This window comes from Acanthochromis polyacanthus, chromosome 13, assembly GCF_021347895.1.
Source record: "Acanthochromis polyacanthus isolate Apoly-LR-REF ecotype Palm Island chromosome 13, KAUST_Apoly_ChrSc, whole genome shotgun sequence".
Taxonomy (NCBI): domain Eukaryota; kingdom Metazoa; phylum Chordata; class Actinopteri; family Pomacentridae; genus Acanthochromis; species Acanthochromis polyacanthus.
Genome location: NC_067125.1, coordinates 6,355,573 through 6,370,737, shown reverse-complemented (window position 1 = coordinate 6,370,737; position 15,165 = coordinate 6,355,573). Strand labels below are relative to the sequence as shown.

The 15,165-nt window shown below is 41.5% G+C and overlaps 1 protein-coding gene across 2 annotated transcripts in view; it reads right to left on the bottom strand.

The window, feature by feature from the left end:
- Nucleotides 1-15,165, bottom strand: part of sorl1 (sortilin-related receptor, L(DLR class) A repeats containing) — a 130,404-nt gene that overhangs the window by 47,409 nt on the left and 67,830 nt on the right. For both annotated transcript variants that reach the window (XM_022210725.2, XM_022210727.2), the window contains exons 7-9: nucleotides 9,989-10,090; nucleotides 3,895-4,064; nucleotides 1,677-1,869 (exon numbers count right to left, since the gene is read on the bottom strand). In XM_022210725.2, the coding sequence (XP_022066417.1) occupies nucleotides 1,677-1,869; nucleotides 3,895-4,064; nucleotides 9,989-10,090 (465 nt within the window). The remainder of the gene's footprint in view (nucleotides 1-1,676; nucleotides 1,870-3,894; nucleotides 4,065-9,988; nucleotides 10,091-15,165) is intronic.

Below are 15,165 nucleotides of genomic sequence, written 5' to 3'. Positions count from 1 at the left end.
CAAGTATTTGTTTTCCTAGTACATGGTCAGCAGGCTTGCAGTGTGGACTGCCCATGCAGTCACAAACTTAGGGCTACACATCCAGCGGGCAGGTGCGTCTGTGCAGATCCATGTGGACTTGGGTGGATGAAAAAATTGACACCACATGTACCCTTATGGACACAAGGATGTGGAACCTGGAAATGGAAGTCCTTCACAGGCAAGATCTGGAACTAGAATGTGATTGACAGACTGGAGAGCACTATTAAAATGCTTCGTTATTATGGCATTTTTGATCATGAATTTTCCACAAACTGTCTGGTAGTGTGCTGCATAGTGCCTTGGTGTTAGCACTGTGGCCTTGCAATTAAAGATCCCTGTTCATGTCCTGTCCTGGACCTGGGATCTTTCTGCATGGAGCTTACATGGTCTCTCTGTTCATGTGTGGCTTTTCTCCAGTTACACCGACTTCCTCCCATAATCCAAAAACATGCTGAGGTTAACTGGTGATTCTAAACTGTCTGTAGGTGTGAATGTGAGTGTGATTGTTTGTCTCTATGTGTAGTCCTGTGAGAGACTGGTGACCTGTCTGACAAACTCAATGGTGACTGAAGCACAGCCCCATACTAAGTGCTCGTCTGAGACAGCTTGAGATTGTGCTGACAGTCCATATTAACAATGTGAAACTGGCATGTAATGTACCCCAATGCAGCTCCTTCCTGCCCTGGATGTAAAGGTAAACCTGCAGACTAGATATACTGCATTGCATTTGTGTTCTAGTCCCATTGAAGAGACTACTATACTTAATGCTTTCATGAGGACATTTTAGAAGAAAAGACATAATAATCCCAGATGTGCTGTATTTGGATTTATACCAGAAACTGAAGCGTACATGGTATTTACCTCTCTAACAGCTAGAAAGCTTATTCTCTTCTGATGGAAGCGACAGTTCCATCTGGATTAGAGATGCTGTGTAGTTCTTAATATTAGAGAAAACTAAATATGCACTCAAAGGGACAGAATTATGTGGGCCCCCTTTTTACTTTTTAATCTGGAAACCACTATGGATTACATCATGAATGGGGGCAGCTGGTGGGTCAGGCGGTGGGCTTCTGCCAGGGACAGGGAAATATAAATTGCCTAACTGCATCTGCATGTGTGCATGTTTGTGAACGTACTGGTAGAACTGAAACAATTACAAAAAAGCAAAAATCATACGATGAGCTTTGAGAGTAGTCAGGGTTTGGATGAAGTCAGTTTAATTTTTAAGAAGCTGGGACCACATATGGTTTACCATTCTTACTGCAGAAATGAAACATAAAATGGAAATAACTTCTAACTAATCTATTTCGAAAATGGTTGTAAAAAATTTCTGTCAACCAACTAGCTGACTAAGTAACTAATATGTACTGTACTGATGCCACAGTTCAGATTCAGAAAACTTTATTTGTCCCCAGGGGGCAATGGAGCAATAATATCTGCTTCTCACACAACCACAGACACCTACAAAAACAACCCACATTCTTCTTGACCAGAAAAGCACAGTGTCAAAGTGAAGGTTGTGATCTCTCTGCTGTGGCACAGCTGGCTGGAAGCAAGCAGGATACTGTGCACAAGCTTGATTGTGTTCAGCACTGAAGAAAAGGATTACAACAATAAATCAAGCTTCATTAGAGACTGCGGGCTGGTCGGTGTACCTGGCAGTCCATAGTTCCTCCCAGGCTGTCAGCAGCAGGTGGCTGAAGCAGCTCCCACGTCCCGCCCTTGTCAAAAGTAATGACAGATCGCATGTTGTCCTCGCTGACGGAGCCGTTGATGAGCGTGGCGATGAAGACCCCTCGCAGCCCCTCCACACGGTGCAGGTCTGCAAACGGCTCATTGGCAAAGTACCTGAAACACAGAGGAGAAACATCACACCAGGATTAAAGAGGAACGCTCAGAATATCTACGTGAAATAACATCCAAATCAGGAGCCTTTTTTAATTATTTTTTTAACAGCTGCACGAGGCAATAAACACAAAACTTCATCACCCAGAAATCATGTGATCCGAGTAAACTGCATGCATGTTTTCAACACAGAGACTACAAAGCAGCCTGATGCTTTCTGTTTACCAAAGAGAACTATGAAATGAAAGCACAGCTAATGGCATTAACAGAAGCCACTGTGCTAGATAAACAGAAACAATCATCATCAGCAGGCTCACACCCAAGACAACACTGTGACTGCCCCTGAAACTAACACCAGCATCTTGCTGATGTGAACATGAAAAAAACAATAGTGCTCAGAGGTCAGGCAGAGCTGTGGCGTCAGTTCAATAAACTGTTTGTCTAAGGTAAGGAAGCCCGATTTGATGGTTTTTGCAAAGCCTTGGTATGTTACCAAGCATCTGTAATTGGAACTAGAGGCCTTCCTGTCAGTTCCTGTGGTTGCTATGGGAACAAGTTAACTACTGAAAAGGCTTCCGATTGTGTTTAATTTGCACTGCAGGTATACACCGGGTTTATTTTTATATGCTGGCACAATTTGCTTGATCACATGATTAATTCAATCACATACCCAAAAGCAAACGGAACAAATGAAGTAAAGCATCAAAAGGAAAGGAGCCAGGTGGCATGGTTCAGGCATGAGATCAGGTTCCTGACTGGATTACAGTATTCTGGGCACATTCAGCTGTGTGTTGATCCAGGGAGAATCACAGACCCCTAATACAGTGGTTTTATAGAAAGTATTCAGACCCCTTTGCGTTTTTCACTGTTGTAGATTTCACTTTGCCATTCCCCTCCATCAATCTACACTGAATAAAACATAACGACAAATGAAACCTCACACATTAAAAAAAAGTATGCAGACCCTTAATTCAGTGATTTGTAGAATCCCGTTTGGCAGCCGTTCCAACTTTCCAAGGGAAGTCAGAGCTTTTGGACATTTTAATTTGGGCAGTTTAGCCTATTCTTATTGAAATACCATCTCAAGGTGTCAAACTGTGTCTGCTTGGCTGCATTCATCGTCCCCTTGGTCCTCATCTTTCTCCTGTGTCTGTGCTGCTGAGTAGCACCCCACAGCATGATGCTGCCACCACCATGCCTCACCATAGGAATTGTATTAGCAGGTGATGAGCACAGTGCTTGGGTTTTCATTTTTGTCTGATCAGATCAGAGAATTTTTTAGATGACGTTTGACAAACTGCAAACAGGATGCCTTTTCCTCAGACTGGCATACGTCTAGCTGCTCCATCATAAAGGCCTGACTGATAAGTGCAACGGAAATGGCCATTGTTCTGGAGGTTCTCCCCTCTACATAGAGGACTTGCGATGTTCTTTTACAGTAGCTCTGTCACCTCCCTGACAAATGTCCTTCTTGCAGTTTGGTCACAGGGTCAACTCTCACAGTGATTTTCAAGTTTTTCCATTTCACAGTAATTAAGACCACTGTACTCCTGGGAACACTCATTGTTTTACAATCTTGTCTTGGAGGTCTACAAAGAGTTCACTGAACTTTATGGCTTTGGTTTTGTCCTGACATGCAACGGGAATCATGGGACCTTATATACATAGGTGTGTTCCTTCCTGAACTCTTTACAATTCATTGCAGATCTTGATGCTTGATAGATGTTTTACTTTGCTGTTATGGGTATATGTTATATGCCAATTTCTTTCATGAAAAATGAAATAGAAAACACGATAAAGTGCAAAACGTGAAAGGATCTGAATACTTTCTGAAGTCATTTTATGATACAACAGTGGCTGATTCAGAGTCTGAGTCAAAGGTTTTTATTCAAAGTGGGCGACATCTTTTTAGTGAGAAGGGCATTAGTAAAGACTAATGAGATGTTCTCACTGAACTTTCGTCTCCAATCAGCCTAACAGGTTTGGACATGGTACATTTAAAATAATGTCCATGAGTGTGTGCAGTACCTGATGAGTGTGTTGCTGCCAGAACCCTCAGGACTGTAATATAACACATTTTCCAGGGACAGAGAGAAGGAGAGGCCCTGTGTGTCTGAGATGTAGAGGTGTGTGACGTTGTTCAGGTGGTTGACACACACAAACACTTGGTCCTCAGATGCATCTGCAATGTAGTACTCCTGTTGGGAAAAAGTAAAGTGAGAGAGCGAGACAGGAGGTCATCTATAGTTCACTGACCTTCTGTGTGATGAGACATGATATACGACCCGACATACTGTGAACATATTGCATATCCCAGTGCAGGCAAGAACTAGTACAGCATGTAGGGTAGTGTAGGTGGTTCAACCACTAAAATAAGGAAGTCTGTTGTGTCATATATTTAGAAATGGGAACTGCACTGTTCACATGAAGTACGACTATTTCAAGTAATCCACAATGTACTAAAAAAGACAGAAGTGAAGTAGAGCAAAGACAGGGTCAAACACTTGATGATCATTTTTAGACCACAATCCTTATTAAAACCTCAATGACCTGATAGATCTGTCTATTCTTTCTGGGCTAGAGATAGGGGTATACTGAAGACCAAAAAAGCAACATAAAACACCAGCAAATTGGCAACATTTTCTATCTATGGTACAATATTCATAACTCCATCCATCCATCCATTTTCTTCCGCTTATCCGGGGCCGGGTCACGGAGGCAGCAGGCGAAGCAGGTCGTTCCAGACGTCCCTCCCCCACCGACACTTTCCAGCTCTTCATGGGGGATCCCGAGGCGTTCCCAGGCCAGACGAGATATATAATCCCTCCAGTGAGTTCTGGGTCTACCCCAGGGTCTCCTCCCAGACGGATGTGCTCGGAAAACCTCCAAAGGAAGTCTCCCTGGAGGCATCCGTATCAGATGGCCAAACCCCCTCAACTGGCTCCTTTCGATACGAAGGAGCAGCGGCTCTACTCCGAGCTCCCTCCGGATGTCTGAGCTCCTCACCCTATCTCTAAGGCTGAGTCCAGCCACCCTACGGAGGAAGCTCATTTCGGCCGCTTGTATCCGCGATCTTGTTCTTTCGGTCACTACCCAAAGCTCATGGCCATAGGTGAGGGTTGGAACATAGATGGACTGGTAAATCGAGAGCTTCGCCTTACGGCTCAGCTCCCTCTTCACCACGACGGTCCGGTACAACGCCTTCATTACTGCTGACGCCACACCAATCCGCCTGTCCATCTCTCGCTCCATTTTCCCATCACTCGTGAACAAGATCCGGAGATACTTGAACTCCTTAACTTGAGGAAGAAACTCCCCCCAACCCAGAGGGAGCAATCCAATATTCATAACTCAGTACATCTTATTGAGATCTTCTAGCACCTTCTGATCCCACTGCCTTCTGTAGTGGAAGGAACACAATGACACCCGAACAAGATCCACTCACTGAACAGAGCAATGCCGTACAATGAGCTCAGATTGCTTCTCCTTAGTCGCACTCTCTCTGTTAACCATCTAAGCCCTACAAAACTTGCCAGCAGGCTTTGAAAGACAGGTTATCCTCTTAAAATCACAATAAGTACACTACTTGTCAAAGCCAGAAAACGCAAAAGCAGAGAGACTCATCAGATTGAGACTTTTCAGACAGTCCTTGACCCAATCATTGAAGACACGTGGTTCTGACAAATTGTTTGCACTAAACAGGTTAAAAAAAAATAAAAAATTCTGCGTTCCTCCACACAACTGAGAGGACATGACTGACTCAGCTGCATCCAAGCCAAGTGACAAAATTCAGCAACCACTCAGCTGAGCTGCAGGCTGTATTTACACAGATCACAGACGAGATTAAAATTATTACAAAAAAAAACACACGCTTGATCAATAAAATAAATGCAGCATGGCTCCAAAACAGCAAACTGAGGAGCAGGTTATCAGCAAGTTGCTGGTAGATACACTCATCATGGCAATATAGTATGAAAACTGGTAGTCTGCAGCAGTGATAAAAATATTTATAGTATGTAGTTACCATTCTATTTCCAGTACTGAAAGTACCTCCGAGTGCTTGAATATAATAATTCTAGTTTTTTTCATTGTTGGAACAGAACAATTATCAAAGAAATTCAGCTTAATTTTAATTTTTTTAACAGCATGATAACTTTGTCATGCTCTGGAGACTGTTACGTCCTCTCTTCTTCTGGGAATGAAAGTGCTGTTTCCACAGAGGTGCTGGACTTTATTTGGAAGGGGAAATGAGCCCACGGTGAGTTATAATGTGACAGGCACAAAAAATGCCCAAGTGGGTCTTGAGGTTTGGAGTATTGAAGGTTATTATTGTTGGAACTGTCTTTAGTCTGGGACTGCATGGTGGGTTGATGGTTAGCACTTTTGCCTTGGAGCTAGAGGATCCCCCGTTTGCATCCCCACCTTCCTGTGATCTTTCTGCATGGAGTTTGCATGTTTTCTCTGTGCATGTGTGGGTTTTCTCCAGGTTCTCCAGCTTCCTCCCACAGTCCAAAAACATGCTGAGGTTAATTGGTGATTCTAAATTGTCCATAGGTGTGAATGTGGGTGTGACTGTTTGTCTCTATGAGTAGTCCTGTGATGGACTGATACCTGTCCAGGTGTCCTCTGCTTTTACCCTAAAATCAGCTGGGATAGACTCCAACCCTTCATGACTCTAATGAAGATAAAGCGGTGCATACATAATGGATGGATGGATGTATTAAGTTTTAGGACAACTTAGGAATGAGTTTAACTCTTAGACCAAGATGTTTTTTGCCTACAGCGCTGTCTGATGGATCAGATATACTACAATTTGAACCGTATCACTGTTTTTAAAGGACCCTTGAACTTTGTTAGGCTCTGGGCTGCTGCTCTCCTCCTCCTGTTTCATTTGTATTGTGAACGGCTGCAAGCAGCCTGGCGAATACCTTCGTTTGTCCATCCCACCTCTGTGGCTTTGCCCGCCTACAGTCCAAGAAGCTGAAGGATTGGTGCAGGACAAGTGATCTCCTCCAGCCATGGTGCCAGGGGGCTTTCAAAAGGCTCGTTCATTCAGTTTTTCAGTGGCAGCTAATAGGTGAAGCTCAGCTGCCTGGTTACAAATTTGTAAATTTTGGTGTTTGCACTCCTCGTGCCTGAGGGGTATTTTAAATATTACATTGTACAGCTTAAGGATTCATTGTTAGTTCAGCCAGGGGTGCTATTGCACTGTACTTTGGTTAAATAGTTTCTGTACATTAGTTACCTTTTCATTTTTCTTCATTTAAAATCAACTTCGAAACAAAGTTTGCTTTTGGTTATGTTTTGTTCTTTTATTTCTGTAGCACCCATTTTTGCATGCTTTTTTGCCCTCACTTTTTGTTTTACTTATTACGTACACCTTCTTTTCAAAATATATTACAGTCCATCACTCTATAATTCTGCTTTGTGTTGCTTTCTTTGTTACCATCCTAGGCTATCCTAGGCAGTCGGGTCATAACATAGTTGCAACCTGAAGTATATTCATACCTATTTGTTCTGTTTTAGATGTGTTACTATATTGACTGTGTGTTGGGTTCTGAGTGCTGCCAAACTGTACGTTGACTATACCCAATACTAAGGACTGTGCCTTAACTCATCCCATGTAAACACAGACAGAGAACTGAAGTTACAGTTCTGCTCCCATGTTGCTTTGAAATGACAGTCTGTGCCTGGTTTCTGTTCTGTGTTCAACTAATAAAATAAAAGCCATTTTAACCTTTTAATGCTAGACAGAAGAATAACTGGTCTTCCCATCTAGATCTGTATGTCTAATATACATAAATTAATCAACAGTCTGAATGCAGTCTCTGGGTGTTCTTTTTCCTCACTGTAGGTTCATTTTTCTCTGTAATATAAAGTCCTGCACCTCTTTGGAAACGGCCTAGCCATGGCTAGGAGAGAGAACTTCGAAATGTATTGTGCAGGACAGCAAAGTGTTATGGAAAAAAAATCATAAAATAAGCCAAAAAAAGCTAAAACAAAGCTTGTTTTTTTGTTTACAAAATTGAAAACGGTTGTGTATATACACACGTGGACAAAATTGTTGGTACCCCTCAGTTAAAGAAGGAAAAACCCACAATTCTCACTGAAATCACTTGAAACTCACAAAGTAACAATAAATAAAAATGTATTGAAAATTAAATAATCAAAAACAGCCATTACTTTTGAATTGTTGATTAACATAATTATTTAAAAAAACAAACTAATGAAACAGGCCTGGACAAAAATGATGGTACCTCTATAAAAGATTGAAAACTATTTGACCAGAGTGACATGATTAACTCAGGTGTGTCATTTAATTGACATCACAGGTGTTTCCAAACTCATAATCAGTCAGTCTGCCTATTTAAAGGGAGACAAGTAGTCACCCTGCTGTTTGGTGAAAAGGTGTGTACCACACTGAACATGGACAACAGAAAGCGAAGGAGAGAATTGTCCCAGGACATCCGAAAAAAAATGATAGACAAACATCTTAAAGGTAAAGGCTATAAGACCATCTCTAAACAGCTTGAAGTTCCTGTGACAACAGTGGCTCATATTATTCAGAAGTTCAAGACCCACGGGACAGTAGCCAACCTCCCTGGACGTGGCCGCAAGAGGAAAATTGATGACAAATTGAAGAGACGGATCGTTGGAATTGTATCCAAAGAGCCCAGAGCAACCTCCAAAGAAATTAAAGGTGAACTCCAAGGCCAAGGTACATCAGTGTCAGATCGCACCATTCGTCGTTGTTTGAGCCAAAGTGGACTTCATGGGAGACGACCAAGGAGGACACCACTGCTGAAAAAAACTCATAAAAAAGCCAGACTGGAATTTGCAAAAATGCATGTTGACAAGCCACAAAGCTTCTGGGAGAATGTCCTTTGGACAGATGAGACCAAACTGGAGCTTTTTGGTAAGGCACATCAACTCTATGTTCATAGACTCAAAAACCAAGCATACGAAGAAAAGAACACTGTCCCTACGGTGAAACATGGAGGAGGCTCAGTAATGTTTTGGGGCTGCTTTGCTGCATCTGGCACAGGGTGTCTTGAAAGTGTGCAAGGTACGATGAAATCTGAAGACTATCAAGGCATTCTGGAGAGAAATGTGCTGCCTAGTGTCAGAAAGCTTGGTCTCAGTCGCAGGTCATGGGTCTTCCAACAGGACAACGATCCAAAACACACAGCCAAAAACACCCAAGAATGGCTGAGAGAAAAGCGTTGGACTATTCTAAAGTGGCCTTCTATGAGCCCAGATCTGAATCCCATTGAACATATGTGGAAGGAGCTGAAACATGCCATTTGGAGAAGACACCCATCAAACCTGAGACAACTGGAGCTGTTTGCTCATGAGGAGTGGGCCAAAATACCTGTTGACAGCTGCAGAACGCTCATTGACAAATACAGAAATCGTTTAATTGCAGTGATTGCCTCAAAAGGTTGTGCAACAAAATATTAAGTTATGGGTACCATCATTTTTGTCCAGCCCTATTTCATTAGTTTGTTTTTTTAAATAATTATGTTAATCAACAATTCAAAAGTGATGGCTGATTTTGATTATTTAATTTTCAATAAATTTTTATTTATTGTTACTTTTGTGAGTTTCAAGTGATTTCAGTGAGAATTGTGGGTTTTTCCTTCTTTAACTGAGGGGTACCAACAATTTTGTCCACGTGTGTACAAGTGTACATTGCATTGCCAAGTGCCCACAGCTGTTACCAATACTGGAAAACAATAATTTCTGGTTCTGATAAATGGCATCAATTTGGCAAATTTTTAAGATAAAATGCCTTTCAAATCCACTGCTGAGCTTTGACGTTCAGGGGTTAACGTAACCTAAAATAGCAAAGAAAAAAAAGAAAAAAAAATCTGAAAGACAATTTTTTTAAGTTTCTAGAAGTTACTGCTAAACCTGACTTAAGATCTTTAAAAATTTTGAATACCTTCAAAAGTCTTTTCTGAGAAAAGGTAAAGCTTTAAAAGACTCTGCTGTGTAGACACCTCTTTCATTTCAAAATTCAATCTTCAAAATGTAATCAATTCTTTGTTTGAAGCAGACATTTAACACATTCTGTCTTTATTTCAGATGTGTTGCTTTAGTATATGTAGAAAACACTCACTGTGATTGGATGTCGGGTCATAAACTGGGCGGCTTTCATTGGCTGGCGGTTGTAGGAGACCCAGAGCTGAACAGATGAAGGTTCATGGCTGCCAAACAGTTTCTGGAGACACAAAGGACACAGCACAGTTCATTCATCACTCACTCCTCGTTCAGAGAGAGACAGCTTTGTTTTTGTTTCTCAGCAGCTCCAGCTCAGAATTGCATGTGGGCTTCATCTGTCATCGAAAGAAAACAATCTCTGAGTTAGCACAGATCCTGACAATCAAATCCCCCAGAACAAATGTAAGAAGTTCTGATGGCTTTTGGAGGGCTTTGCAGCTCTCTGGAAGTCCTGACCTTTTTTTTCTTTTCTTTAAACAAAAGGCAGTGTTGTCATGTGAGGAGTTCATGTCTGGTCACTGGACAGTACAGCAGCAGTGAGGCTGAGAGACTTTGGTTATCAGGACTGTCCTGATGATGGCTCTTCTGTCTTAATATCCCAGTGGTACAGAGCTCGACAGCTGAGCCAGAAAACATTAAACGACCAGACTTAAAAGACTCCCAGTAGGGTACAAAAATCTGAGTGTGTGAGGGAGAGCGGGAGAGGGGGAGAAACTCCAAGGGCACGTCTTCATTGTCATTACAAATACATTAGGAAGCTGGCTGCTAGAGGGCGAGGAGCTCTGATCTTTTATGAATTACAAGCATGCAGACCAGACAGAGCGGAGGACTTGAGCATATCTCACTCTGCGTGAGTGTGAGTGTGTGTTTGTGTGTCTCAGTGAGTGTGTGTGACAGACAGGGAGTGAAGAAGAAACAGAGCTGTCCTCTGATCAGATTCCTGGGGATATATACTCCAGATATGCTAAGAAGCGACTCATGCTAACTTAAAATGAACCAACTGTACGAATGCACAGCGATGACAGCAAGATGCACACAGTAACCTGGATGAAGAGAGAGACATTTGCTTAGTGTGATGTTCCTGACTCTTCACTGTGACTCCGTTTTGTGTTGGGGACAATCAAAGAAGAGGAAGAGAAACTTTCAAAAGAAGTAAAAGAAGTTGATACAATAGTCATCATCATCATCATAGGCTGCACAGTGGCTCGGTGGTTAGCTCGTCTTGCAGCTAGAAGATCCCCGGTTCATGTTCTGGCCTTCCTGGGATCTGTCTGCATGGAGTTTGCATGTTCTCCCTGTACATATGTGGGTTTTCTCCAGGTTCTCCAGCTTCCTCCCACAGTCCAAAAACATGCTGAGGTTAATTAGTGATTCTAAATTGTCTGTAGGTGTGAATGTGATTGTTTGTCTCTATGTGTAGTCCTGTGATAGACTGTTATCTGTCCAGATGTCCCCTGTCTTCATCCTCAGCTGGGATAGACTCCAGCCCCTTGTCAGCCAAATGAGGATTAAACAGTGTATAGATAAGGAATGGATTGATTATCATGATCAGCCACAGTTCTGAGAAAAAATGTAATCAGCAACATTTACATTTCATATTTTGTAGTTTTTCACAAACAGCACATTTCCACTATCTATGTTGCATTTTAGATCTCCACTCCTCAAGCACACTTGCACAAAATTATCACTATAGTAAGAGTCCGTGTAAATGTCCTGTATAGATGAGAGTGCAAGGACATGGTCACGACAGATAAGTGTACAGATGTTTATACAAATGTACTCAGCTTTATGTTTAGCTTTCAGAAACAGAGGAGGAAGACAAAAACACCAATTCATCAGCTTATAACAGCAATCTGTCCCTAATCACCGCCTGAAGAATCTACAGTCTTACAACAAAATTCATCACAAGTCAACAACCTCTGAATCTAAACTATTTTATTAGTGTACCTGACAAAAAAAACAACCATTTTATGAAGTCATTTAGCTTCAGATTGAGCCTTCAACATATATTTTCCCAAAGCACAAGGGAGAATTCTGTCAGTGTAGTGAGGGTTTATCTTGTTTAGGTATGTATGTAAATGCAGGAATATGATATATAATCCCAAAAGTTTCATCAAAATGAAACCTACAAATTCATTTCACTTGAGTGCGACAAACAAAAGCATAAACAAGAAGTTTTACCAAACTTGGACCGCCCGGCGACGAAGATGACCCCTGTGACCTTGAAAATGAGGTCACGGTCACCAAATTCGAACCTGGCCTGTGTCTTATTATGGTACACCTGTGTACCAAATATGGTGAGGCTACATTAATATTTTATCGAGTTATCGCGCGGAAACCAAAGTGTTACAGACAAACAAGCAACCAATCAACCAAGACCATGCAGCTCAAAACAATACCTCCCGGAAAACGATGTTTTGCCGGGCGGTAAATACTCACATTTGAGAAGTGCAAACAGAAATGGTTGGCATTTTCTGCATTAGAATTCTAAAAATTGACTATCCATTGCAGCTCTACAGCCAGATAGCCTCTTTTACAAAGTAGGAGTGTGGAGTTTAAAGACACCAGCGTAGGGATGGTCAAATGACAGATGATATCAGTTGCATTATGGGAAGCGTAGGATCCAATGTCTTTTCACCGACACCAACACGCCCCTGTGTTTGATCATCAGTCCAGCCCTGTTAAAACTATACAGCTAAATCACCCAGAGCTGGTCCATGTGTGATTCGGCTGCTTTGGTCCAAAATAGTGAATTGTGTTTCCAGCAACAGCCTGCAAAACCTCTTGGTTGTAAAACACAGGAAACATGCTGACCATTTGCTGGAACCAATTGGTCACATTCAAATGTGGCAATTTAAAACCATTATCAACATGTTTATCCTTCAAAATTCAGCAAACTAGTTCACTTTAAATACACAAACACCTTCAAAGTCAGCATATTTTTGGCCTCTGCTACTTTGTTTTTACCATTCTATCTTTACTCTGTCTCCTGTTTATTCCCAAATGCCATCAGAACTAAAGTGACAGATTTTAATATTAGACAAATATATTTATTATGACAAAGCTTTTTGGTATGACCTCATAGAGAAATCAAAAGTGAATGGATAAAATAACAAACAAAACAGCTTTCTATAATCAGTCATATTCAACATGAACTGAGGAAGATGTTTCAAGAAGACACTCTCCAATTTAAAATTAATTATTATTTAATTATTTATGTTTTTTTGACTCACTAAAAGAAGCACACATTTACTCTAGGAGGTGTACAGTTCACTGACATGTTTAACAGGACTCTTGACAGCGATCAAAACTAGAGCTAAAATTTCTAGTGGTCGCATTTGGCTAGCACGTGATGGTCATGAAGCAGTATTTGCGTCGCTCTTACTGGCACAAGTGGCTACTCTGTTAACCACAGTGGTTCAAAGTAGTACCACTGTGGTGCACAGTGTGGCGTACTGTGCTATTTACACTTATTTGAACTCTTTTCAAGGCCACTTTTGGTCACACACCTGTCTGAGCACCACAGCCACCGAGCAGCAGCTACCACAGCCTGCAACGTGGGGCGTTTAGGGAACATCGGTAAATTGTAGTGTCTCTCGATAAGAAAATGTTCAGCAAATGACGTGTTTTTCCTGAAACAAGGTGGGAGGAGCTACCAAATCGCTATCAAATGAGAAACTTGGTTGCACCAGTGCTACCAGCAAAAAGTTAATCTAGAGCCAAGTTTAATGATTTCTACATCATGACAGCTCAAACTTTGATAATTCTTTTGGTTATTTCCCATTTTAACTACACACTACCCAAGTGGAACTTTTCCGCTCTTCTGTCTGTATGTCTAGAAACCTACCTGCTCAGACCATTACTATTTTAGATGATCAGAGGTCCTCTATGTTTTCTCATCATGTATGGTCAGCGCAAATGCTTTCCTGTCTGTGACTGAACCAGCCGTCTGTGTTGATTAAGGCTCCACTCTTTACCCCCAATTACATCGTCTTCACAGGTTATACACTCTCTCCTCTTTCCATTTACGTCTCACCTTTCACTCTCCCATTGGTAAATTTATTTTGCAATTGGGCTCATATCAAACTCGCAGAGAGCCGAGCAGCTTCGTTTTTTATTTACGTTGGATTACTTCGGACCACCCTGTTCAAGGCTTTAACAGCAACACCCTCTAGAGGGATTTAAAAAAAGACAGCGAGGAAAAATGAGGAAGAGGGAGGCAGTGAGAAAGAGAGGGAGGCAGAAAAAGGCCATCCGGGAGTTGAACAGAGAAAGATCTGGAGAATGGAGCGAGCAGGAGGCCAGCTTTAGAAAGCAATAAACTGAGTCGAACAAAGAAGGCAGACTGGAATTTAGAGAGCAGAGCTGCACATCCACTACTCATTTTAAATGGGATGTCAGAATTAGTTTAATAGATTGGTTGGAGGAAAATAAAAGGCCAGGACTACACATTTAGCAATAATCACATATTAGCTATTCAGTCTCAGAGGCTTTGATACATATGGGTGAGGTTAAATAGAATTTCATCAGGACTGAATCTATTCATCACATCCAAATCCCTTTGAATGCCTTATTGGATATAACGAGGTCTCATGTTAAACATTTGCAAGTAAAATAATACATTGTATCTTTACATTAAGTTTAAATTTATAATCATCCTTTCTGGGCTGAGAAAAAAAAGACTCATTTAGGGAACTTGTAGACACTTGTAGAGCTGCACAAGTGATGGGTTTAAATGTAGAATTAAATAGTAATGTGCATACACAGTAGTATTACTATCTATATCTGGAAAATGCAATGTTACCTGGCAGTTAAACGCTGAGCTGAAGGCCAGGAAGCATGAAGCAGGTTTAACGTAACCAGGTTGCCTTTGTTATCAGGCTTTACTAAACCTAACAACACACAGTCAGGATGAGTGGTCACATGAAGCTGGTTAACATGTTCAATCAAACCAGAGTTTCTGAATCCAGCTATAAGTGTGTTCACATAGACACCACTAGAACAATGGCAATCATGGATAAGTCTAGAGTTGTATATTTCTCACAAGCAGAAGAAACTATGATCCGAAACCAATAAAAGGAATTGAAATAATTTTATATAAAATATAAGAAAAGCACAAATGACTCGGCTTCTCAGGAAATCGAAGCTCACGTGGCATGCACCTTTAGCATTCAAACATCAGGCCACTACATCAGCTCAAGTTTTTATAACCTGCTGCCAGAGACGGTTGTCATTTGAGCCTGGAAAAGCAACTGTCCCAGCCAACAAAAAAATCTGAAGTCTGCTAATGCTGCA